The sequence below is a fragment of the Pyrgilauda ruficollis genome, unplaced genomic scaffold (assembly GCF_017590135.1).
Source record: "Pyrgilauda ruficollis isolate IOZ18807 unplaced genomic scaffold, ASM1759013v1 scaffold165, whole genome shotgun sequence".
NCBI lineage: Eukaryota > Metazoa > Chordata > Aves > Passeriformes > Passeridae > Pyrgilauda > Pyrgilauda ruficollis.
In genome coordinates, this window is record NW_024515320.1 from 233644 (window position 1) to 258737 (window position 25094).

General features: G+C 41.8%; 2 protein-coding genes across 5 annotated transcripts in view; both read left to right on the top strand.

Annotated features, from left to right (window-relative positions):
* The window catches only part of MTOR (mechanistic target of rapamycin kinase), a 63653-nt gene extending 54505 nt beyond the window's left edge, over positions 1–9148 (top strand). For all 3 annotated transcript variants that reach the window (XM_041463348.1, XM_041463346.1, XM_041463349.1), the window contains 15 exons: positions 130–312; positions 915–1049; positions 1335–1509; positions 1733–1868; positions 2533–2680; positions 3317–3439; positions 3867–3949; positions 4912–4984; positions 5488–5562; positions 6061–6196; positions 6503–6568; positions 6709–6789; positions 7069–7149; positions 7573–7678; positions 8165–9148. In XM_041463348.1, coding sequence (XP_041319282.1) covers positions 130–312; positions 915–1049; positions 1335–1509; positions 1733–1868; positions 2533–2680; positions 3317–3439; positions 3867–3949; positions 4912–4984; positions 5488–5562; positions 6061–6196; positions 6503–6568; positions 6709–6789; positions 7069–7149; positions 7573–7678; positions 8165–8180 — 1617 coding nt within the window. In that variant the 3' untranslated portion in view covers positions 8181–9148. The remainder of the gene's footprint in view (positions 1–129; positions 313–914; positions 1050–1334; positions 1510–1732; positions 1869–2532; positions 2681–3316; positions 3440–3866; positions 3950–4911; positions 4985–5487; positions 5563–6060; positions 6197–6502; positions 6569–6708; positions 6790–7068; positions 7150–7572; positions 7679–8164) is intronic.
* A 1173-nt stretch (positions 9149–10321) lies between these two features.
* On the top strand, positions 10322–24553 carry EXOSC10 (exosome component 10). Of its 2 annotated transcripts, none has more exons than XM_041463558.1 (25): positions 10322–10475; positions 11310–11446; positions 11878–12001; positions 12492–12596; positions 12989–13154; positions 13895–14006; positions 14279–14354; positions 14493–14603; positions 15037–15180; positions 15492–15682; positions 16371–16527; positions 17119–17267; positions 17543–17593; positions 18328–18439; positions 19061–19111; positions 19655–19733; positions 19898–20019; positions 20330–20425; positions 21047–21121; positions 21551–21635; positions 21760–21833; positions 22366–22546; positions 22991–23052; positions 23745–23818; positions 24372–24553. In XM_041463558.1, exons 1-25 carry the CDS (start codon positions 10347–10349, stop codon positions 24400–24402), a joined length of 2694 nt encoding a protein of 897 aa, XP_041319492.1. In that variant the 5' UTR covers positions 10322–10346; the 3' UTR covers positions 24403–24553. The 2 variants fall into 2 exon arrangements, with proteins under 2 accessions (XP_041319492.1, XP_041319494.1); XM_041463560.1 differs by having other exon boundaries at positions 22369–22546; positions 24372–24544.
* The last annotated feature ends 541 nt before the right edge of the window (positions 24554–25094 follow it).

Sequence of the window (25094 nt, forward strand, 5' to 3'; positions counted from 1 at the left end):
TTCTTGTGGCTCCCTCTGGCTTCCAGGAACAAATATTTCGTAACATTAAAGAAGTTTTGCAGTTTTAAGTCAGGACCTAGTCCCAGGGATTTCTTTAGACATTTAATCTTTTTTTCTGTCCTAAAACAGGTGAGTGAAGAGCTAATTCGTGTGGCCATCCTATGGCATGAGATGTGGCATGAAGGGTTGGAAGAAGCATCTCGTCTGTATTTTGGAGAAAGAAATGTAAAGGGAATGTTTGAGGTGCTGGAACCACTTCATGCAATGATGGAGCGAGGGCCTCAGACTTTAAAGGAGACATCCTTCAATCAGGTATCAGCAAATGGCCAAGAGCTGTTCTTCAGGACAGCCACCTGCCCCAGATGTGTTACAAGAACCTCTGCCATTTAACACAAAAAGTGAATCTCTTGGGACTCATTATGTTAGTTGCAGATTTCATTACTGACGTTTATCTTCAGATCTGTGTCACTTTTGGTGACTATAAGAGGCCATGGTAGTCCGAATTGCCCTGGAGTCTTGTATTGGCAGGGTGTCTGATAGGAACTATAAAACAACGACTGCTCTGCTGTTAATTATTCTGCTTTGTTCACAGTAAGCACTAGCACAGATAACAGAGAATTCACTGAGCTTGTAAGCCTACTCTTAAAGGGTGATTCTAAGCACTCAGTTCCTCCTATAATGAAGTCTACTTGTGAGCAATGTTGTTTGATAAATTCAATGCAGATCTTGGATCCAGGAATTTCTGGATCTGCTATAAAAATGCTATAAAATTCTGATCTGCTATAAAAATGTGATATCAAGTATTTGTAGTGCAATTTGAAAAGAGACTCTGATGCTCTTAGTAGGTGTTAAGTGGTCTCCACCTGTTACACTACAGTCTGTTGAAATTAATTTTCTGTTGTTTTAATCCCTAGGCCTATGGCAGAGATCTCATGGAAGCTCAGGAGTGGTGCAGGAAGTACATGAAATCAGGAAATGTCAAAGACCTAACTCAGGCTTGGGATCTCTACTATCACGTGTTCCGACGTATCTCAAAGCAGCTGCCACAGGTGAGGGGGAGATTCAGATCTTCTGTGGGTCTTACAGTGCAAGTTGTCAATACCAACCTTTGCTTTATGTTTTCTGATTATTCAAAACATACTAATTAGGTATTCTGGAAATAACTGCATAGGGTTTGCTGCAAATTTGGTGTTTATGCAGCACTTCCTGCAACTACCTGAAGTATTGGTCACAGCCTGAATTGTTTTAGGTCCCTGGACAGCATGAACTCTTCAGATGCTACTGTGAGATTGAGCTGAAATTCTAAGGGGTTGTATTTCTTTTGGTTTTGGTAGCTCACTTCTTTGGAGCTACAGTATGTGTCACCAAAACTCTTAATGTGCCGGGATCTGGAATTGGCAGTGCCAGGAACGTATGATCCCAACCAGCCCATCATACGGATTCAGTCCATCGCACCTTCACTGCAGGTCATCACCTCCAAGCAGCGACCCAGGAAGTTGACATTAATGGGTAAGAGAGAGCAGTTTCCACTTTGCTATTCCAGTATTTAAACAGTTGTTGCTCTTAGGTCCAACTATATATTTACCTGGTAAAACCTCTACAACTTTTCCTTTCAGGTGAAGTTTTTCTTAATCAGTCTGACTGCCACGCTTTCCAGTTTTGGGTGCATGTGTGTTTACTCTTGTCTGTTTATTCAATGAGAATAAACTTTTGTGCACTAATTCTTTTGCAGGAAGCAATGGGCATGAGTTTGTATTCCTTCTGAAAGGTCACGAAGACCTTCGGCAAGATGAAAGAGTGATGCAGCTTTTTGGGTTGGTTAACACTCTGTTAGCAAATGACCCAACTTCTCTTCGTAAAAACCTCAGGTGTGTGCTCTGCATAATCGCTGAAAATGCTTGTGCATATGTGACTCCTTACACAGGTGCAGCTTTGCAAGTCAACCTTGGCACAAGCAGTGGTTTTGGGAAGAAATGGCAAATCTTGGAACTAAGTTAATTAAAAAGAAAACCAGCGTTCATAGAATTCAAACATGGAGGAAATGTATCAGAGGAGATTGTTATTTTATTTGATTGAAGTCCTATCTTGTAAATTGTTATGGTCTTTGAAGCAATGCCTATTTCAAGGCACCTTGAGCACTGCCTTAGGAGCCTGAAAATGGCTTTTTGCCAAAGATTTTTATTGTGGTTACTAAATAGCTTGGTGAACAGTCACTGAGTGCAATTCTGCAGTGTCTTTCAAGCAAGAACACATCAAATATCACGTGCAAATAACAGATCATTGTGGGTGACATAACATGTACCTTCTGAAAGCAGCCTTTCAGTGAAAACCACATAAACTTTGAGCTTGTCTGTAGATTACCTGGCAACAATCTGTGCAAAATGGGTGTTTGAAGTCTATTTGAAAATACAAGCAGAGCAACTGTTGACAATTTGGACCAGAATCAGATTGAACAGTAGTTGTTTTAAGCATCTCAAATATTAAGTTTCAATATACAACAATTTGAGCTGTGATTCTCCATTTTTCCCATAGCATCCAGAGATATGCTGTTATTCCACTGTCTACAAATTCAGGCTTAATTGGCTGGGTACCCCACTGTGACACACTGCATGCTCTCATCCGAGACTACAGAGAGAAGAAAAAGATCCTGCTCAACATTGAGCACCGCATCATGCTGAGGGTAAGGGGCCAAGCTGGCAGAGGTTTTGGTACATTCTTTTAGGACACTAGTGTCTTAGTGAAGGAAAACAGTGCAAGGCTTCTTCCTCTGCCTCTTTTCTGGTTGTTACAATGAATAAAAAATATTAGATAAGAGTTAGTGACCACAAGTTGTTGCCATTTGGTAAGTGATATGTGTTTGGAATTCTGCTTAAGTGTGATGTGTCTCATACAAGGTGCTGTGCTGCTGGCATTACAAACATTGTGTTTAAGCAGCAGGACCAGAATTGGACAGATTAGAGAAACTGAACACTACTAGAAAATTTGAAATTTCCTGCCAAAAAGGAGAGCCTTTGCCCGCCCAGAAGACTTATTTGGATAATGGTTTTTAAAAAATACTTACCTGTGCAGTTTTTTAGTTAAACAGGGCTGTGGGCTACTGACTTTGTGGATACTAAATCACTGCCATCCCATTTAAAAACAATTCTTCACTGTTGTGTGATTATCTCACTGTGTTTGAAACATACTGGTCAGTCTACAAATAATTCAAGTATAAACTTGATATGAAATTATTTATGATTACTGTGTTTTTCACAGTACAACCAGAAGCTACTGGAGGTGGCTTTTTAATTTGCTGCATGTCACTTCTGAATTACAGATGGCTCCAGACTATGACCACCTGACTCTGATGCAGAAAGTAGAAGTATTTGAACATGCTGTCAATAACACAGCTGGGGATGACCTTGCCAAACTGCTGTGGTTGAAAAGTCCAAGCTCGGAGGTGAGTGCAACACAAGTACTGGCAAACAGCAGAGTGTGTAATAATCTTCTCTGCAGAATGAGTGAGAGATGGAGTTTATTTATCGTAAACCACAGCTGAATCACTGCAGAACATGTATCCACACACAAGGGGCCTTACAAGGCTCAGAGCACAAGTGAAGTGTACAAGATTATGTGGAGATTTTAGTCTCCATATACTCTGCAGGGGAGAGAAAAGCAGAAGCCCCAGAAGATATTCTCTTAATGACTTAGACATCTAATTCAAGGGCACAGGGTGTTTGAACCCCCTGAAACTTACAGAGTACTGAATCTAAGCATATCACAGTTCTGCTTTGTGCAAAATGCAAATGGTTAATGCATCAATTACAATATAAACTGAAACATGCAACATACCTGCTTGGCTTTTTGTCTTTTGTCTCCACTTGTAGGTATGGTTTGACAGGAGAACAAACTACACCCGTTCACTAGCTGTGATGTCAATGGTTGGGTACATTTTGGGCCTCGGGGACAGGTAAGTAAAGCTGTAAAGGTTTCCTTTATTTAAAAGCACAGATTGTGAAGGCCTATCAGTTCATTCCTGAATCTGTTCCTGTGATAACATCTTCCATTGTGGTTTCTGCTGAGTTGTAGTGATACCATATTTCATGTCTTAATTATGCTGCTGTTATTTTCAGCACTGCAGGTATGAGATGCAGTTTGTGTATCTTGAGTACAAGTAAGACTTTCTTCCTTTTTGAAATGAATACACATGGAACTACATTAAGGACCACAAGCTCTAATTTTGCCTTTTCACAGAATGGGAAGTCTTTCTCCATCCATTTTATTAAGAATATAACTTCCAAAATACTTTTAAAGACAATATATATTGGATTTAAAGTCTGTATTGCAAAAACAGCTAAACCCTTGAATGTTTTAATAACAAGAGCTCTTATTTCTGGACTTTAAAGTCTCTAACATAAAGTTATAAGCCTGTGAAAATTGAATTAAAACAAAATTGGAAGATGTAAGCATGAATACAACACTGTAGTTTTGCTAGTGTGGATTGATTTTCTTCTCTATTGGTGGTAAAACAATTTGTGTTACTTCAAGTACAGCATAATTCATTACGTTTTTCTACACTAAAAAAGAAAAAAAGAAAAAGCATAAAACAGGTGGAAAAATTTATCCTAACTGAAAAATAGACATTCATAAACATTCATATCCAAGAAATGTACTGATCATTCTTGTCCAGGAGGTTATTTATCTTCCAAGATGAGAACGTCTCTTACTTGTGAGAAGTAATTACAAAACACACTGTCAGGAAGGTTTCCTGCTCATCCTGAGATTGAAGATCTCAGACAAGCAAGCTGTCACTGGCTGTTCTTGTTCATGAAGATAAATATATTTTTAGACTGGAACTGCTCTGATTTACTTTGGGTTTCTGTAATGGTCTGTCACCAATGGTCTGTTTTTTCTCCCACTCCTTCACCAAAGACACCCTTCCAATTTGATGTTAGACAGACTGAGTGGAAAGATCCTGCATATCGACTTTGGGGACTGTTTTGAGGTAAGTCTTTGTATTTGGACGTGACATTTTCAGTAATATTTCACATTTTCTGGTGAACAGAAATTAATCTATAAGCCAGAACAACCTGACCTTGGAGTCTGATCCTGGGCAAACCCTTTGGCTCTCTTTTGAGCCTCCCTTTATCCATCTACAGTATGAAAATAAATAGACACTCTATCTCAGAAGCATGTTGTGGGGATTAGCTGACCACTGGAACAAGCAAAGAAGTGTTAACATCACTTCCATGAAATTTCTTGGAGCAATTTAAGCTGCTGATAGGCAGTCTGTGTTGCTGGGCACATGCTTGAGTTTTTCCTTTGTTATCAAATTTATAATCAAGCTTCTCTGAGTAATTTGTGAAGACTGAGGAACATAAAGCTGTGACTTTATTTCCTATTTGGAATAAAATCTTCAAGGTTGTAGCAAAAAGATCCCAGTACTTAATAACTTTTAAAAAGTAAGTTAGCTATTAATTTACTTGTTCTCCATCATCCTCTGTTTAGGTTGCAATGACAAGAGAAAAGTTCCCTGAGAAGATTCCATTTAGATTAACAAGGATGCTGACAAATGCTATGGAGGTAAGCATTCCTTCTGATTTGGAGACTGTTCCTAGGGAAAATGGCAACCATTTCTCAGTTTCTCCTGTGTTTTTTTTGTTGTGGCTAAACTTGTAAACTTGTAAACCACTCCTTAAGAACCCGAGGTGTTAATATTTCAGCTTCGTTTTCTGTGAGTTAAAACATCTCCTGTGGTATCTGCAGTACATTACAGTGGAAAGCAACTTTTTAGTTAGAAAATAAACTACCCTGAAATTCCTCCAATTTCTTAGGCCTTCCTTAGTTTCCCCATTTCAAATAGCTGTTTATATCAACCAGACACAGTCAGTTGCATGGTACTTTACAAAGATCATCCTCATGGACAAGAGAGCTTCTTAATTTGTAATTAATGCATGTCTTGTTCTCTTAATGAACAAATCATAGAGAACTCCAGTTCAAAGCTACTTCCTCCTCCCTAAGTGTTTGGGCTGTACTTGCAGAGTGAGCAAAACAGTTGATTCACTTCTTTTTCTTCCAAAGGTGACAGGCCTCGATGGGAACTATAGAATCACGTGTCATACAGTGATGGAAGTGCTGCGTGAGCACAAGGACAGTGTCATGGCTGTGCTGGAAGCCTTTGTGTATGATCCCTTATTGAACTGGAGATTGATGGACAGTAAGTGATTCTGATAAATAGTGACAGCAAGAGAATATGCATGCAAGAAATCCAAAAGCCTGAAATCCAGTGTCTCTTCAAACAATCTGATCAAACTGTTAGTTTGCATGTGCTGTTTCTGTGTGCACACAGTTTTAGGGATTTTAATATGAAATTACAGCAGTGATCAGGAGATGGAAATTATTTTCAGGTGACATCAAATCTGGAGAAGGAGAAAGGCAACCAAATCTATATTGTTTGTGGACAAATTTGCTCTGAAACACTGAAACTGCAGTTCATCCTTTCCAACTCCTTGTTTTCTTGCAGCAAATACAAAGGGCAATAAGCGCTCACGAACAAGAACAGACTCCTACTCAACCAGTCAGTCAGTAGGTGAGTAGAAAAGATGGTAGATGTCACAAACATGCTTTCAAAGTAGCTAATTAGCAGTCTTGCTAATGTTTCTAGAAGAATATTTCAGCTGCTTTGAGCTTCACATTTACGCTTTTGTGTTTTCATGTTGTTTTCAATAGAAATGTTGGACAGTGTGGAATTGGGTGAGACATCCCATAAAAAAACTGGAACCACAGTGCCTGAATCCATCCATTCCTTCAGTGAGTTTCATTGTTGTTTCTGTACTGATCTGGAAACTGTTCTTAGATCAGAAAATTTCATCATGATCCAAATGCAATTATATGAGATGGGACAGATACAGTCTCTTGTCAGCATAAAAGTGATCAGTGTTGTCAACTCCCACAAAGAGTTGCATCTGTAGAAAATGCATCTAGGTTTGCTCTCAAAATAGTATTTGGAAAGGACACATCTAACAGCAGTACAAATGCTTTTATTGTTCAGATGAAGTGCTTATTCTGTGTCCTATTTCTCTCTTTTAGTAGGAGATGGTCTGGTGAAGCCAGAAGCTCTAAATAAGAAGGCAATTCAGATCATCAACAGGGTTCGAGATAAGCTCACCGGTGAGTGTTTAGTTATGTTTATACAAAAGAAACTTAAAATCTGATGGATCAGCACTATCCTTAGTGTTTGTATTTTGTATTAAACCTTTAATTTAACATATTCTGATTAAGTGGATGAGGCCATTTTCCTGGTTTTGTCCATAACCTAAGTACTTTGCCTGTATTTAGATACAAACACCTCTGTACTTTTCAAATCAGACTTATTTGTAACTACAAAGACTTCATATTTTGCGTGTGTTAGCTTGTTAGTAGAAGTTGAATTTCTACTGTCCTGGCTTCATAGTTTGCAGCACTTAGTTGCAAAATTTTACACTTTTAAAGTTTATAAGAAACTACTCCCCACCTGCCAGATAATGTACCTGAAGGATTAGGACCAGGATCTGTGACTCCTTTCATGGTTTTTTTCATCCTTTAATTTCAAAGGTCGAGACTTCTCTCATGATGAAACTCTCGATGTACCCACACAAGTAGAACTGCTCATTAAACAAGCAACTTCTCATGAGAACCTGTGCCAGTGCTACATTGGATGGTGAGTTTGTCTCTCAGCTAACCAGAAAAACTCTTCTGGAATAGTCTCTTTAGCGGGGAACTGCTAAAGAACCTCACTTGAGCAGTTTATTTGTAGGAGCCATACCACATACTGCATCTGATCTGGTAGATTCTGCAAGCCCATGGCAATGCCATAGACAGTCTCTAGGAAATTTCTGTTATAAGTAGTGACAAGGATTTTACATTTTAAATGTTTGAAATAAGGAATGTGGTGGTCAGTGCTTTCAACTGCACTGAAGGATAAAACAAAGATGATTTAGTGTCATTTTGAGAGTTAGATAACTTAGAACTATGCTTAAGGAAATAGATCTCTGTCCTGTTAATGTTTAAAAGTGATAAAGATCACCTGGCAACTTTACCTGTGCTCAAATGTGCCTAGTCTGTATGGAATCTCAGTCCTTCTCAGTGTTGTCTTTGTGAAACTACATGCAAGTCAACATTATTACAATGTCTTTATTTTCTTTAGGTGTCCTTTCTGGTAACAGGAGATTCCAGAGTATGCACAGCCTTTTATTCTGGAGGCTTTTTCACTCCAAACTTGCTCTTCTACAAACATGAATTGAACGTTGGACTGAAATACAGCCTTTGTCAAATATTTTTAAATGTAAATGAAAAGAGTTATTGTATATTAAAAGTTGGTGTAAGCCAATGTATAGCTGCTGTTGGAAAAACAAGCTGTCTGAAACAAAACACTTGATTTGGGTTTCCAGGACAGTGAAGACTGATTGTACCACAGATGTCTATGGTTCCACTTTGTCTTTGGGGAACTGGAGATCCATTGAAAATAACTATACGGGTTTTCACTCACTTTGCAATGTAACTAAGTAACTTGCAGATTAATTATTGCCCTGGTCATTCCTGTTGATGTGGGTGCAGTGAGCTAAATGCGCTTGTGCAGGAGGCTTCATTTAGGTTTGGGGGGAGCTGCATAACTGGAAAGAAAGAGAAGTGGAATTTTACCATTGTTTCCTCCTGCACCTTGTTTTCAAACTTGATTCTTGCCCCAAAATTGGAAATTGTCTGTCTGCTCATTACACTAGTTCAGGATTTGTGTTTCTGACTAGATCAGGGTTTTGAGCACATCCAAGATTTGAAAACCTTGAGCCTGAGCAAAGTTGGGCTGCCTCTGTGCGGAGTGATCGGTGGCAAACTGGATGCAGGGTACAAATAAATACCACTTAGGAGCCTCCTGCAGTGTCTGGGATAAAATGCAGTGTTGGGAAATAACTAGGGAAAGTTAGGGTTTGGCACAGGAGGCAGATGGGGGGGGAGAACTGGTAGTAACTTGAAACAGAAAATAATGGTTATTAAACATGAGGTTGAAGGTGAAGTTATGATTTATGAATTAAAAATATTAAAAACAATGCACAAAATACAACAGAGTAGCCATGTTTAGATGCCATGTTGTATTTGCATATTTTTGTGCCAATAAATTACATCAAAATGTAAACATTTTGGCTGTGTTCTTGTTTATTCCTAAGCCTTTCTTAGGCAGGGACAGGGAAGCAGATTACAATTTTTTTAACGTTCCTGTTGCCATTGATTTGTCTTTTTGTGCATCAGTTCGGGTCATTGGCTTTATTTCCCTTCTGACAGCAGCTGAATTAAGTCTGCCAGTTATATACACAAACTGTGACCATGCAACCCCTAAATTTTTGTTTTCCAGAAGATGTGATGTCATCTGTGTGATAAGAACATCAGCTTCCTTGGGCTCAGGGTCACGGCCACAGCTCCAGGCACAGCATGGAGTGTTGGAGGGGATGCCCTGGGCTTCCCCAGCTGCTTGTGCAAATGATGCACTCCAAAAATGGGAAATGGGGAGGTGGCAGTCACAAATTCGGGTGTTGGACGGGATTCCCTGGGCTTCCCCAGCTGCTTGTGCAAATGATGCACTCCAAAAATGGGAAATGGGGAGGTGGCAGTCACAAATTCGGGTGTTGGCCCTTGCCCTTTTCTGGGCATTGGTGTGGCTATCAAGGGGACTGGGCACCACAATGTAAGAAAGATTATTAAGCCCCTAGAGTGTACAAAGAAGGGACACAAAGGTGGTGAAGAGCCTGGAGTGGAAGAGGAGCCACTGAGGGTACTTGGTCTGTTCAGCCTGGAGGAGACTGAGGGGAAACTGACGGCATTCTACAACTTCTTCTTGAGGGGAAGAGCATGGACATGTATTGATCTTTGCTCTGTGGTGAGCAGGGACAGGACCCAGGGAACGGCTGGAGCTCTGTCAGGGGAGTTTTAGGCTGGATATCAGGAAAAGGTTCTTCAGGGGCACTGAACAGGCTCCCCAGGGAGTGGTCGCCGCCCAAGGCTGCCAGAGCTCCAGGAGCATTTGGACAGCGTTCTCAGGTACAAGGTGGGATTGTTGGGGCGTCCTGTGCAGGGCCAAGAGCTGATGATCCCTCTGGGTCCCTTCGCACTCAGGGCCGGTGGGTGTTTGCGGGGGGAAAAGGCCGAGTGTGCCGCACAGAAGCCCGGCCGGGCGGCCCTCACGGCTCCCCTCAGGCCCCGTCCCACACAGCGCTTGTCCTGCCCCGTCCTGCCGCTGGGGGCGCCGCGATCCCCGCTCTTCTCCTCTCCCCCTTCCGGCCAGCAGCGCCGCGTTCTCGCAACTGCGCCCGATTCTCGCGATAGCACCGCGTGTCAACATGGCGGCTGCCGCCCGTGAGGGGAGCCCGGAGGGGCAGGCGGGCAGCTCCGGGACGCCCGCGAACACCGAGGGAACTAGCACGATGTCGGCCTTGCCCGGGTTCGACAGCCCCGATGCCTTCGTCAAGGTGCGGTCGGAGAGGGGCAGGGAGAGCGGGCGAGGCACTACCGCTCCCGGCGTGCCGTGTGCGCTCGGGCCATGCCGGGAGCTGTAGTTCTGTCCCGCGGGGGCCGCGTGGGGATCCCAGCCTGAGTGGGTGACACCCGTAGGGTGTCCCCCAGTGCGAGAAGGAGGGTGTGGGCCGGGCCGGCGGGTGCGGGGGCCACAGAGACCTGTTACCGGCCTGGGTCGGGCCCTGGCCTTGTCAGCCATCGGGGATTCCTGGAAATGCCAAGGAATCGAGACCCTCGTGAGGGCTTGTCGCCATGAGAATTGCCCCTGACTTATAAATCGCAGCGTCGGCCCCCGTGTGTTTTACCTGTGCACGATGCTGATTCCGGAGAGGGAATGGCTGCCAGATCCCAAATAGGAAGCGTTGCAGGGATTTGGGGTGTTTTGTTAGCGTAATAATGTAATTATCTGAGTTCCTGCTGATTTAGAACTGTAGAATATTCTGAGTTGGAAGGCTCCCACAAGGATCATCCAGGAGTGCAGCTCCCTGCAGTCGCACCTTGTGCCTGAGGGGACTGTCCTAGTGCTCTTGGAGCTCCGGCAGCCTTGGGCCCGTGACCATTCCCTGGGGAGCCTGGCCAGTGCCTGATCACTAGCTTTAGACTTCCATTATTTAAAGCCGTCTAAATAACTCTGTGAAGTTACTCCTGGTTAAAAACCCCACAATATCACACATTAGAACCATGCAATTCCAACCAGCCAGGCAAAGTGCGTTTCTATCAAAGAGTAGCCTGAGTAAACAGAAACAAAATACTGACAGAATGCTGATAACGGTGTTGTTCTTGCACAGTACGCTCTCGGCACAGTGGTGGCTGCAACAAAGGCATCCAACGGGCTCCCCCAGCCTGGTGATGAGTACGATTTCTACTGCAGCTTCCCAGGGTTCCGTGCCTACTGCAGCACGCAGAGCGACCGCCTGCTCCGCTGGTAAGGGCCCTTCTGCAGCTCTGGGCTGCTGCTAATAGCTGTCAGTCCAAACCAGAATGTAGCCCCTTCTTTGGCAACTTCAAACTTGCCGTGGTAAAAAGGTGGTTTATTTCACACATCTGCTTCTCTAGCACTTGGCAGCTGAAGTGGCAAGCTTAAAGAGGGCATTTCATTATAATTGCCATGAAGAGCTGTGCAGAGAGGAGCAGCTGATGCTGAACATATTAGGCTGTCCATTTTAAAACCCATGATTGTGGGAAACTAATTCTAACACTTTCATACTATATAGGTGCTTTTTCTATTTACTGCTCATGTGATATCTATAATTTGATTTCAGACTTTGAAGTGTAGGAAGTGTAAAAGAATTGGATGTTTTAGTGTTCAGGTAGCCTGCTTTCAGACTGCTGACAGCTGTGCTGTTCTCTTGCAAGCATGAGCCAGGTGATGCAGTACCACGGCTGCCGGAGCCTCATGAAGGATTCCAGCAAAGTGACAGGGCTGGAAGATAAATTTGACATGCTGGTTGACTCCAATGATGTCATTCTTGAAAGAGTGGTAAGCAAATTATTTCTGGATGTGGTTCTTAAGAAGTGTTCTGTTGCCACAAGTTTTCTTTTTTTTTTTTTGTTGCAAGAACTTTAGCGGCACAGCTTCCACAATTAGTCACTATTTCCTCAATTTTATGTATTCCCTTTTTATTTTAAAAACCCTTCCAAATGCTAGGCCAGAGATCACAGCAGCTAAGGTAAGTGGCCAAGGGGTGGGAAGGTAATATGGGATGTGTGAGGAAACTAAATACAGTTTGACATAAAATCCTTGCAGCCTGAGAACATGTCTGTACGTTTGACAGTGCTTCTCTGAAGAAACTCTTCCCACCCCTGATCTTCAACATGTTCCTCCCATGTTTGTCTGTCTTGTGTTGCACAGAATTTGGGGGAGATGGCTATGGAGGTACCTACCTACATGACTTTCTTTACTCAGTCTGACTATAGTGTCTGAGTGTGGTGGTTTAACAGGTGCTTCACATTGTTTTTCTGGATTTTAGAGTATTTTACTGGATGAAGCCGCAGGAGTGAATAGAAACCAGCAGCCAGTCCTGCCAGCTGGGTTACAGCCCCCACAGATGATTGTTTCCAGCTGGAACCGTAAGGTGAGGTCCCCATGCTCAGTTTGGCTGTGTTAGCTCAGCTGTTCTCCCAGCCATTGCACTACCAGTTCTCCAGTGGAGCTGAGTAGTTAAATGTTCCCTCATGTTTTTTCACACATTCTAAGTACCTCTCTCTTTTTCTCTTTCTCCTATTAATTCAGCCTTGGTTCTGAAATCTTTGTACTTTCAATTGCCATTTCAGTTTCACATGCTCAACAGCCTTTCCTGTGCTTATAAATTCAGGATCTTGAGTCCCAACTTTTTTCCTTACTGGAAAAAGGTTACTCAGTTTTAAATGTGGGGTATAACTCCTCCTCTGAATGTTGGATCAGACTGAGGAAAAGAATGTCTTGTAAGTCATGTTGGTTTTACCTCTGGGTTTTTTTTTTAAATAGGCAGGAGAATTCCACAAAAGAGCTCAGTCTGAAACATTCCGACTGCTTCATGCCAAGAATATTTCTCGACCACAGCTTAAGTTTCGTGAAAAGATTGACAATTCCAACACTCCCTTTGTACCTAAACTTTTTATCAAACCAAATGCTTTGAAGCCTTTGCCTGAAGGTAAGGGGTTTATTTTTTGGGGGGGTAACTTGTTGCAAATATTTGACACAAACCTGTCCTCGCAGTCTAGAGGAGAAATCATGGACTACAAAAACAAATCGCAGGAGATGTTGAACGTTTGGGTGTAGTGATCTTGGTGACACTGTTGTTTCCATATCTGCGATGTCAGGGTAGGTCAGCAAACAGCATCTTCTTGCTGGTATACAGCAAATAATCTGTTCCAAACAGATAATCTGCTGCTGCTTTTTACCACCTGGAACATGCATGAGAGTCACTTTTGCATGAGAAGTCTTGACTAGTCTAGTTGGCTTTACAGAAATTCTTTCAGATGAGTGAGCTGCAGTAGGTGTGTGGGGAGACCTGCCTTTGGTTTTGGTGCTTCATCAAAGCTGCTGGTAGCACCCTGTCTCAGTAACACATTCTGCTGCTGGCAGTTAATCTGTATTCTGCACTGATGCAGTTGTACTTTTAGTAACTGGGAATGATTGACAAGTTTTTTCTGAAGATTTTTCAATTTCCATCCAAGCTTTTGAGCTAAAACCACCTTGTGTCTTCCTAAAAACAGCCAAGTAACTGAGTTGTTATTTCAGGTACAGAATGACAGCAAAAGCAGCAGCACTAAATTGTTAAGATTTTTTATACTTCATGAACTCTTGTGGTGGGTGGAGGGGGAGAAAGTAGTAGGCTGAGAACATGTTATGTGGGGGACCTAGTCCAGTTATTCCATATTGGTTGTTCAGCCCTCACAAAAAGTGGACGGCAGAGAAAGGAGCGCCCTGAGGACTTGGATGTGCCAGCTGCTTTGGCAGACTTCATACATCAGCAGAGGACGCAGAAAACTGAGCAAGACATGTAAGAAACTAACCTGACAGCAAGGTGCTTGGAGTCCCCTGGGTGAACCTGTGTCAGATTGTGCTGATGCTCATCATGTGTAACAGTTCTGCATGTGTTTGTGTCCACACTACATTGTATGTGATTTGCTGTAGACCTCTGCAGTTACATTAAACATCTGCTTAAAAAGAGACAGAATAGGGAAACTACCATAGCTCTCAAAGCCTCTGTGCTCTGTCCTCATAAAGAGGACTGGAATTTAGTCTGTGCTTGTCTCTTCCTAATTTCCACAGGTTTGCTCACCCTTACCAGTATGAACTGGAGCATTTTTCTCCACCAGATGAAGTTCTCAAGAAACCTGAACTCCAGGTTGGTGCCCACTTTTAATTTTAAACTACAGATGCAGTACATTTAAAGCCATACTTGACAAATTTCAGGTTTGAGGGTGGAGGTTGGGATTGGGAGTTGACAGTGAATATACCATGCCTAATTCTTTTCCTCTGCCAGATGTACAGGCCCATTGAGGAAACACCCTGTCATTTTATCACCACACTGGATGAGTTGGTAGAACTAAATGAAAAGCTTATGACTTGTAAAGAATTTGCCTTGGACTTAGAGGTAATCCAATTGTGTTTTATATTTAGAAGTTACACATATACTTTTAGGAACTAGGAGACCATTATATTCTTCTCATGGGGGGTGGGGGGGGTGGTTTTCTCCTGGTTTTTGTACTCCCCAACATGAAAAGACAGTTCCTGACCCCTGATCTGTCTGATATTATCTATAAGGTTGAATTAAACTGTGTCAGTACTAGAAGTTTTCCAATGGCAGGGCTGGCTGTGCACTTCTTAGTGAATTTGATCTTCTTTCAATTAATCCTGATTTTTTTAATGTCATCTTAGTCGCTGCAAAGAGAAAGTTTGCTCATCCAGTGTCTTTTTTTCTCAAAGAAGTCCTTGTTGCTCTTTCTTCCCTCATTTAGAATGCCATTTGTTTTATAGTATTGTTTCTGTAATGGATCCTAGCTTACATCTCTCTCCACTGTTTTCAGCACCACTCCTACAGGAGCTTCCTCGGCTTCACATGTCTGATGCAGATTTCCACCCGAACAGAAGACTTCATTATTGATGCATTGGAACTGCGCAGTGACATGAACATCCTCAATGAGACGTTCACAGACCCTGCAATTGTGAAGGTCAGCTGCAAAATTCACCAGACTTTAAAAAAATTATTATTATTGTTGTTGTTTAAGCTTTCTTATAGTTAAAATCACACTGTGTGCTCGGTCTTGATCACTTGATTCTGCTTTCACTATCACTTGTTCAGGAGCCTGTTTCCTTGATGTTAGTAGTGAATTGCTTGCCAGATGCACTTATTTACTAGTTCTATACTTAACAGTAAAAACCAGAGAAAAGAAATCTGGACACATGAGTATGAAAGCACAGCACTACCAGCCTGGAGTAGAAATGTTCTTTGTATCATTCCCAAATTTTTGTGCTTTTCAAGGTCCTTCATGGTGCTGATTCAGATGTGGAATGGCTGCAAAGAGACTTCGGTCTGTACTTGGTGAATGTGTTTGATACTCACCAAGCTGCTCGTCTCCTCAATCTTGGCAGACATTCTTTGGATCACTTGCTAAAGCTGTATTGCAATGTAGATGCTGACAAGAAGTACCAGCTGGCTGACTGGAGAATACGGTAAAAACTGACCCTTAAATGGGCTGGAGCTGCGAGGTAGCACTTCTCCTTGTTTGCACTGCTAGAGCTTCTACTTGCAGGACCCACAGTTATGGGTTAGTCTCAAAGTGAATGAGCACAGCATTTACCTGGCTGTGCCCAAAGCTTTTGAGTGTTACATTTTCCCATGGTTTTCTTAGAAAATTAGTTCTTTTTGGAAAGATCTGAAAAGATGAAGTAATGAAAATCTGGAAGCCCACTTCTTAGGAACAGTTCTTAATAACTACAGTGTTACAGTGCTTGCTCCTCTAATGCCCCCACAAAAACTTGTAATCACCTGTGCAAGGCAGAGCAGATGGTGTTGGAGCAGTGATCTTGACTATACAGGTGCACCCTGCACACCACAGAGATCTGGAGTCTACTTTTGAAGGCTCTGCAGAGAGAAGATGTGACAAACACCGTAGCAAGCAGTTCTGCCATGTAACTTAGCTACACAGCAGTCCTGCTCTCCAGCACAAGAACGTGAATTGGAGAGTGCACAGCATTTTACTGCTGTTCCCTAATCAATCCTTCAGTATGAAAACAGATTTTCCAAGCTAGTTCTTGGCATGTCTCATATTCATTTTGCCCTAATATGCCTTTTAAGAGAAAAGTAACAGTTTGGCATGACAGCTGAAATACGTTGGTGTAATTCTGGCTCTTTTTCTAGCCCTTTGCCAGAAGAAATGATCCAGTATGCCCGTGATGACACTCACTACTTGCTCTACATCTATGATAAAGTGAGGGAGCTGCTGTGGGAGAGAGGGAAGGAGCAGCCCACACAGCTGCAGGTTGTGTGGCAGCGCAGCAGGGACATCTGCCTGAAGGTAAAGCTTCACCTGGTTTGATTACCTGGATCAGAGTATGGGATTAGGAGAAAAGGTCCTTTGCCTATTCTATGTCTTTTTGTGTGTCTGAAAACATCTGTATATACTCTGACTCAGTCACATGCAGTCACTTTCACTAGCTATGGTCCTTGGATTCAGATTCCTTCCTGCTCTTTTTTGAATGCTAGTATTCCTTGACCTCACAATGCATTCAGGTGTGTCTTTTCTAAGAGAGATGTTACATTTCTGGTTCTGCTGGGTGTTCCTAGAAGTTCAAAGCCTCACTGGAGTTGCATTCATAGACAACTATATTGTGCCTGTGGAAAACACTGTCTATGAAAGTAGGCTTTGTGTGATGTAGTAAAGCTTGACGATAGTAAAGCTGCTCCTGGATTTGATGAGGATGGATTTCCCCTAACAATGGATGAGATGTGTGTTTTTCAGGAACAGGCTTTTACCAATAGTTTAGGATAAAAAGCTCAAATACACATTGTACCAGAGTGAATTTAGTCCCCTGATGTCTGTATGAGATTCTGTGTCTGAGGGAGGCAAAACAGAAAGCTCATGAGTGCTTCTTTTTTTCCTATCCAGAAATACATCAAGCCCCTCTTTACAGATGAGTCCTACCTTGAACTCTACAGGAGGCAGAAAAAACACCTTGATACCCAACAGCTGGCAGCATTTAGGCTGCTGTTTGCATGGAGAGACAAGATAGCACGTCAAGAGGACGAGAGCACAGGGTAGGAAGTCTTTTGTTATGGACGCTGACTTAATGCTTTAGTAAATCTCTTGGATTATACCCATTCCACCCCTGAGATGGGACTACTTTGTTACCTCTAGAAATTACTGAACTACATCAGACTGCTTGTTACACAGAAGTTCTGTTATGTTTCTTTTCTTTTTAAATTATTTCATTGTCTCAAACCTTGTAATGGGGGCAGAGTTGTGTACTTTGTAGGTGTTTTTAATTGTTTTTAACATTCTGTTACATTCATACCACCTCTTTGTGTTGTAGGTATGTGCTACCAAATCATATGCTGTTGAAGATCGCAGAGGAGCTACCCAAGTAAGTTTTGTTCACACTGAAGTCTTACTTGATCTTAATATCCAGCAAATCACTTCCAAGTGTGTAATTACTTCTGCAGTTGGTCCCTTCCTTCCAGCTGTCAGTGCTGCTTTTCTCTATAGCTGTTCAGTTTGGAAGAGAAATAAATAGCAGTACTCCTTCAGAAGGCTCAAGAGGTCTGGGATACAGCACTTGGATTGTATTGCACTGATAAACCACATACCTTTGCATTGCTCTGTGTTACACATTCCTTCTGAGATTCTTTCACTTCTACAGAGCAAGAGAGGGGTGAGTGCCCCCAAAACTTATTTGGATTTTTATTGTAGTTCCTAAAGGAATGGGGAGGGCAAGGGACAGATCCCTGAAAACACCCAATTTATACAATATTTCCTCAGCATTTGGCACTCATCACCTGACAACCATACTTGAGAATAAAAAAAAATACATCTTTAAAGGCAGGTGTGCTGCCTGGCTCAGCTTTCACAGGTGAATACTGAATGAAATGGTGATGAGGACAGACAGACCACAGAAGTGAGAGGAGAGCTGACTTGGTGGCTTCTCCTCATCTGCACAAGCCTGGTGCAGAATTTCATCACAGAGATTAATCTGACTTGTGTTGCTCTGTCACAGTCAGGATAGTAGTTATATCCTTTGAACTGCACATCCTTTGAATGCAAATGCCCAACATGCCAGCCATAAATACAGCACACTGAATTTTCCTCCTCTCTCTCCAGAGAATCCCAGGGTATCATTGCTTGCTGTAACCCTGTCCCACCGCTTGTTCGCCAGCAGATTAATGAATTGCATCTGCTCGTTCAGCAGGCCCGAGAGATGCCTCTCCTCAAGGTAGGATAGCTTGTACCACACAGGAGACTAATCACTGGCATTCCCTAAGCCAGGCCCTGGAGCTGAGTGGTGACCTGTGATGATGTGTATGCTGAAGTGTGCTTTTTGAACACTGAATTTTGTAGTAGAGCAGAAGGATGTGTTGTAACTTCTTGCCTGTCTGCTGTGTAGTGGCTCACACACAGTGTAGTTTCCTGGAAAACTGGAGCAGTAAATGAGCACACACTCCTTGAACAGAATGCAGTTTGTCTTATACTGTACATCACATTTGCCTCTGTGAGGAAGAACTGCACCTTGTGGAATTTGCTGGCCATGTAAATGGACTCATAAATATTTTACAGCTATGATGAGGCAAAAGAACCAACCTGGGTGTAAAAAGATAATTAGTTAAAATGTATCAGCAGCGTGTTGATATTAATGCAGCTTTCATCTGTGGGCAAGAATGTGCCCTCTCTGTGCAAGGTGTTTGAATGTATAGCCAAGTGCAAACACTGCAGGAGAAGAAGAAAGTAATTTTATTAACCTGCTAGCTTGTAATAAATGTTATGAAAACATTGATAAGGTGAGCAGCCTAGAAGAAATGGGGCTTTTAAGTGACTTAACCTTTCTCTCCCATTCTAGTCAGAGATTACTTCAGCAGTCAGGAAGAGAGCACCTCTACCCAACCCTGAGGTATTGTTTGCATTGTATTTTTACCTAAGTCTTAAGCCTTAAACTTGGAAACAAATGTATCAAAATTCTACCTGCTAGTAAATAGCTTCTCTCATCCATTTTACAAGTTTCTCTGCTTTAGCTTAATGGTATTATCTGTGCCAGATTCATAATATTACCAGTTGTTAACTGATATTTTACAAACCACCATAAAGCAGCACTTAAGGTTTCATCAGCAAACACTCTGGCTGCTGGACAGTTTCATACATGTTGGAATATATTGACTGAGCTGTAAGAAGAGAGGTTTCAGATAAGTTTCTTAGGCTGACTCATTCTCTCTTGTCATGTGCATGAAGAACAGCATCTCATTAGCTCATGGCTGTTTGCACAGGTAGCCTTTTGATGCCAGATGCAATGTGCTCTGGCCCATAAGCTACACTAAGAATATTCCATCTCTGAATTTCATCCATTTTTTTTGAATTTTCATTAAAGTGTCTCTGCAGTATGTGAAAATAATAGATTTGTAATGTATCAATGGTGTTTATCATTTGAATCTCTCTGCAGAAGCTGGAGAATGCCCTCTTTGGACCACATGACAGTTCACGGATTCCTATGGAGGATTTTCAGAATAACTCTGCCTTGGGTAATTTAGAGATAACCTAAAAGCCATGCTAATAATGCAGTGATGGAGCTTTGACATGGGGAAAATAAGCAGTCCTGAAAAAACTTTCAGGGCAACCTCATGACACAAAAGAGCAGTAAAATACACAAGACTCTTAATAAAAATTTTGTCTTCTTTTCATGCAGATCCTGCACTGGTTTTGGAAGATGTTTGTCTCTTTTCAGACAGTGAGAGGACAATGGATATTCAAGATAGTCAGCCAGAGTCAACATGTCTTGTTGCTACTACCACTGTCAGCATATTCAGTGTAAGCAGTATGTTTGTGACAGTGTCAATATTGAAATACTAGAAAACAGCCTTAATAATCTGATAAAACTCTGTGGAAGTGTTGAAAGAAATAAGGTGGGAATGCATGACAACAGTACTGACTTTTGACAGGCATAAAGCCTAACCAAGACAGCTGGGTCAGGGAGGCAGCAAGGTTACTTCCATGTCTCTGGAGGGTCCCTGCTCTCAGTAGGATTTCAGAGTGAGAAGCAGCATGGCATGAAATGGCAGTAACCAAACAAAAAGAATATTCCTGTTAATATTTCTTCCTTTTTTTCTTTTCTTTTAAGGAATGTGATGAAAATGAAGGAAATAAGAAGACTTTAACCACTGCACAGCGGAAAGCTCAGCTAATAATGGAGTCCTTTGAAAATCCATTTAAAATGGTAAAAGCTCCCAACAGTGGGATTCAAATTACCCAATGCAGAGGATGCCCTGAGCTCGTTTTCCAGGCATATCAGAAGGGCTTGACAGGGCATCAGCTGCTGCTCTGACTGGAATCAAGGAATTGTCCTTGCAAAGACACATGTGTGGACTTGTTTTCAAAACACATTTAAATACCTCTTGGATACAAGTCTTTCTACATAATCAACAGACCATTCACCTTGGGTTTTTAATCTAGTTTTAGTTTTTTCAGGTTTTTCATCTGTCCTTTGTGGCTAGGATTAGTAAGCTGATCCTATTCTTGTAATGAATCAGAAGAACAATAGAATGCTGTTACACATTTGGAGTGGTAAATTACCAGAAAGTAATACAAAATTATTTTCTGGTGTGCAGTTGATGGTTGGTCTGTTGGGGGTATTTTGGTTTTGTGGGGAGGGATTTTTAGTTGTTTTTTTTCTTTAGTATTTCTCCTGGTAGTAGCTGTGGTGACTTCTTTTTTTCCACAAGGTGTTGTATTTGTAGAATATTTCTTCAAATGAACTCACTGATTTACAATAAGTAGCATTTTAGCAATGAGCTAAATGTCACATGCTGTTTAAAGCACATTTTTTTCCTCTCTACAGTATCTACCTCCAGAGGAGAATTCTGCCTATGTCTCACAATCTGCAAAGTTTGACCCATCATCAAAAATTTATGAAGTAAGACTGGTGCTAAAATTTCCTGCCAAGTAGTGCAAAAGAAACAAATAAGTAGTTTATTTTCCATTGGGAGCCTCAGCAATATAGATTTTTTTTTCTCTCCTTGGATACTTCTTGAGAAATTTAACATGTTTCTATGACATTCGTATCCTTTGAAGAACCAGGGACTGGAGATCTTCTGCTGCATAATCTCTGTCTGTCAAAGCTGAAAACTGTACTGAAAGTATGTGCATTTGTTTTTGAGGCTTGTTTGTAGCTTTGAACTTTTAAAGCATTTGGTTTTACTTCACATGATGCAGCAGACCTTAATCTCTTTTATGGTTTAATTTATCTTTTGTACTCTTAATGAGCACCAGCATGTGTTAGCAAGTTTATAAACTTCATAAAACTTTAAAGAAAGTGTTTCCAGGTAATATTTTTTCATTGCAGATCAGCAATCGATGGAAGTTGATGAGTCAGGCACCAGTGCAGAAGTCCAAGAATGAAACCAATAAGAAAGCAGCCCAGCAGTCAGGTACAGCCATTCTTCCCTTCCTTGCTGTGTATTCAGACTTGATACAAGCTGCTTGGCTTGCTTTTTCTAAGCCCCTGGCTAACTTACTCCTGCTTTTTACAGTAATGCTTGTTTGTCTCCATAGCTGCCCATGTCCAGACACAAAAGGTGCATAAAAAGGCAGCAGAAAACGTTGTATCTATTCGTCAGCAAGCCACGGTATGTCATAGAATTCCTCCTTCCAGCCATTGCTCATCTTGACTGATATAATTCAGAATGAAACTCTGAGCCCTGTAACTGAAATACCTGAATGAGAGTGTTTTGGTGGTAGTCTTTCTGGTGCTGCCCCAGGTGTAACAACAGGCTCCTGCTAATTGTGCTGTGCTCATCATCACATCCCTGCATGTGTCCAGCAGGGGATGTTTTCCACCGATGCACTGCTACTCCTCAGTTGTTCTGCATAGGTTCCCCCATATATGCCAGTGGGGCCAAAGCAGATCTCAGCTTCCCACATCCTGTGAAATGACAATTTAGCTTTTTATATAAGTCCCTACTGTGAGGTTAAAAAAAAATAAAAATAGTAGTTTAGGCCCCAGAAAGAGCACAGAGATTTCTCCCCATGCTATTATTGCCAAAGGCAAGAGCAGTCACTGAAGCCTGGCTCCATGGGGCAGTTAATTTGCCCAATGAGATGTTTCATTCTCCTTTCTTCAACTTACTCTTTTTTCTATTCTGTGGGTTGCTTTCATAGCAGGAACAAGCTAATAGGAAGAAGGAGAGAGACACAAGTGAAATGGGAGCAGAAACAGGAGCAGAGTTGCCAACGCAAGAAAAGAAACGGCAGAAGAAAACCCAGCAACCGGAGGAGCTGGAAGCTCTAAGGCAGTTTACCCCCTTTGATTACAGCAATTCCAGCTTCAAAGTGTTTGCAGGTAAGATCTGATCCCTTGCTAGAGTGCTGCACGCTGTGACTGTGGAAAATGTTGTGTGAGTGCCAACGCAGTACAGACTGCTACAATGTGCTTACCTTCTAGTGGGGAAATAGTTCAAGAAATTGACTTGAGGAATGTACACTTCAGTATTCCTTTTCTGATTTGGAAACAAAGTCCTGAAACAATTGGCCAAGTGGGTTGTAGGTTTGGATTTTGTTTCTTTTCTTTTATCTGTTAAATTGGAGACAGGAACTAAGAGGCAAAGGAGATTTGATTCCTTTGTAAGAACGCAGCTATTCAAAAACATCTCCTGCCCTTAAAAGATTGTTCTGGATTTTACTGTGTAGGAGACTAGTGGAACCTCCATATCATCAGAGGAACACTGTGGAATGCATTGTTCTTCATAGAAAATTTCAGTAACAGCTTCTCTCCTCTCTCTGTTAGGAGGCAGCAAATCAAAACAGTCACCACAATTTGATCCTGCCAAGCAAGCTTACACAGGCAAGGTATGGACCTGTCATGGAAGGAGGAACAGAAATGTGGGCAACTGTATGTACCCAGCCAGGGGCTCTCTGGGAGGCCACGTGACATTTTGTGCATCTGCAGAATGTTCCCTGGGAGCTGCTGAGATGCAGCTTCCAATCCCAAGTTCATGCTTTGTATTATTATTTCTTCCCATTCAGGAGGAGCTTCCTTGGAGTCCCTCAGATTCTCTTGTTGTTTCCCACCTATTCATACATTGCTCAAACCTATGCCTCTATACATCACAAGCATGTCATATGGACCACAGCAAACCACCACAAATTCCAGTTCCAAGTTAAATTCTCAAAAATCCCAGGCATTCCAGTGGCCCCAGGACATGTCAGCTTTGCGTGTTGCTCCTGTACTCCTCCAAGTACAGTTATTAGAAGCACTCTCATCTCAGAGGTTTTTTTACTTAACTTATTGCTAATTGAGATTGAAGAGAAGAAAAAACCCATAAACAATCAAACCTTGGCCGCCTGATGAACAGACACAATGTTTTGTGCTGCCTTTTTATGCATATTTAGGGAAGTCTCTGACCAGCACAGGGAAGTCAATGAGCAGAGTTCTGTGAAATTGGAAAGATCTGGCAGCACATGAATGTCATGGAATATACTTGGGAGGAACCTCACTGTGGTGGTGTTTTATTTGTTTGTTTGTTTGTTTCTGTGTGCAGAAATTTGCTGGAGCTAACAAACTTCAACAGTCTGGAAACCGGAGCATGTCCTACCTGATGGGGAAAGCTGAAAGGTGTGGTTTTAGCCTGCTCTCATCCAGCTGGAGTGTTTGCACACCCCTGCCCCAGAACCATGGGCAGACCATGGCTGTTGTCCTCTACTGCTGTGGGAGCTTTAGCATATGTTTAATGGAAGAGGTTGCATCACAGCCTGACATCAGTTTACAGGACAAAAAAAAGACAAAAAATCCCAACAATTTGGGATTAATGCAAAGAAAAGTCTGGGTGGAAGGTTTGAAATGCTGAGGTAAAAGTTTGTGTTAAAAGGTGAGGGAGTTGCTTTCTTTGATCAGAGATGGGTGGAAGAGGAGAACATCTGCCTAGCTTGGGAGGAGTAGGAGTATGAACATTCCTGTTCTGAATAGATACTTAGTGTTTAGCTTACAGGGTTTGATTATTGTGTTACTTAGTCATAAAAGAGCAACACTGCCTAAGGGCAGCATTGGAGGGAGAAGGGTGCTCTCTGCCTCAGGACCCTCTCTTCACAGAATCATTGTAACATGGTTAGGTTTCAATCTTGAGTGAATTTATAGCAAGAATTAAAGTGTTTGTTAAACTCTTTTGCAGGAGTTCGACACACCACTGGCCAAAGAGATAATCTTTGTTACAGGACCTGTGGGAGTTGCTGCTGAATGAAACAGTAGTTAGAAGTGTTGCCACCATGAGAAAGCAAATGCCGGTCATTGATCAGTTTTTGTACAGAAAAGTTTTTAAAACCATTAAAATCCTTTTTTTCCAAAAGGAAAAACGTCTTAATTGATGTCACTTTTGTTATATTCATATTGCTTTTATTTTTTTTTTTCTAATTGTACTCAGTGTTGCTTTGTTTATAATTTTGAAAGTTTATCCTGTGTCTTCAAACACAATTAGGCTAAACTTGTCACTTCTTGGGGCTGCCTGAAGTGCAGAGCCTGTCTTTGGAGTACAGGAGGAATCTCTTGGCATCTCTATAGGTAGCACAGAAATTAGAGAGATGCAGTAGATGTAACTCAAACCCCAGCAGTTCAGAGAAGGAAATGAGGCCAGAGTGTCTTTCATGATAGACCTTGCTTACAAATTGAACTGCCCAGCTCATCTCTTACAAGACAAGGTAATACAGAAAAAGAGTGTGTTTACCTCACAGTGTTGGTGTATTTTAATGGAAATATTGTATTTTAAGGAGAAGGAAAAAAAAGGTATAGGAGACCAGTGGTTTCACCATAAAGTTCCAGAATGAAAGTAAGAGCAAAGAGCATTAGGCAGAAGGGAAGAACATGGATTGGCAGTGTTGTGGTGGGGAAAAGGTAGAGG

Bases quoted from the DNA above. Each gene is read 5' to 3' on its own strand.
- EXOSC10 (XM_041463558.1), top strand. From the start codon at position 10,347: ATGGCGGCTGCCGCCCGTGAGGGGAGCCCGGAGGGGCAGGCGGGCAGC. The intron at 14,007-14,278 runs GTAAGAAACTAA...TAATTTCCACAG, and splicing joins CAGAAAACTGAGCAAGACAT to GTTTGCTCACCCTTACCAGT. The intron at 23,053-23,744 runs GTATGGACCTGT...TTCTGTGTGCAG, and splicing joins AGCAAGCTTACACAGGCAAG to AAATTTGCTGGAGCTAACAA.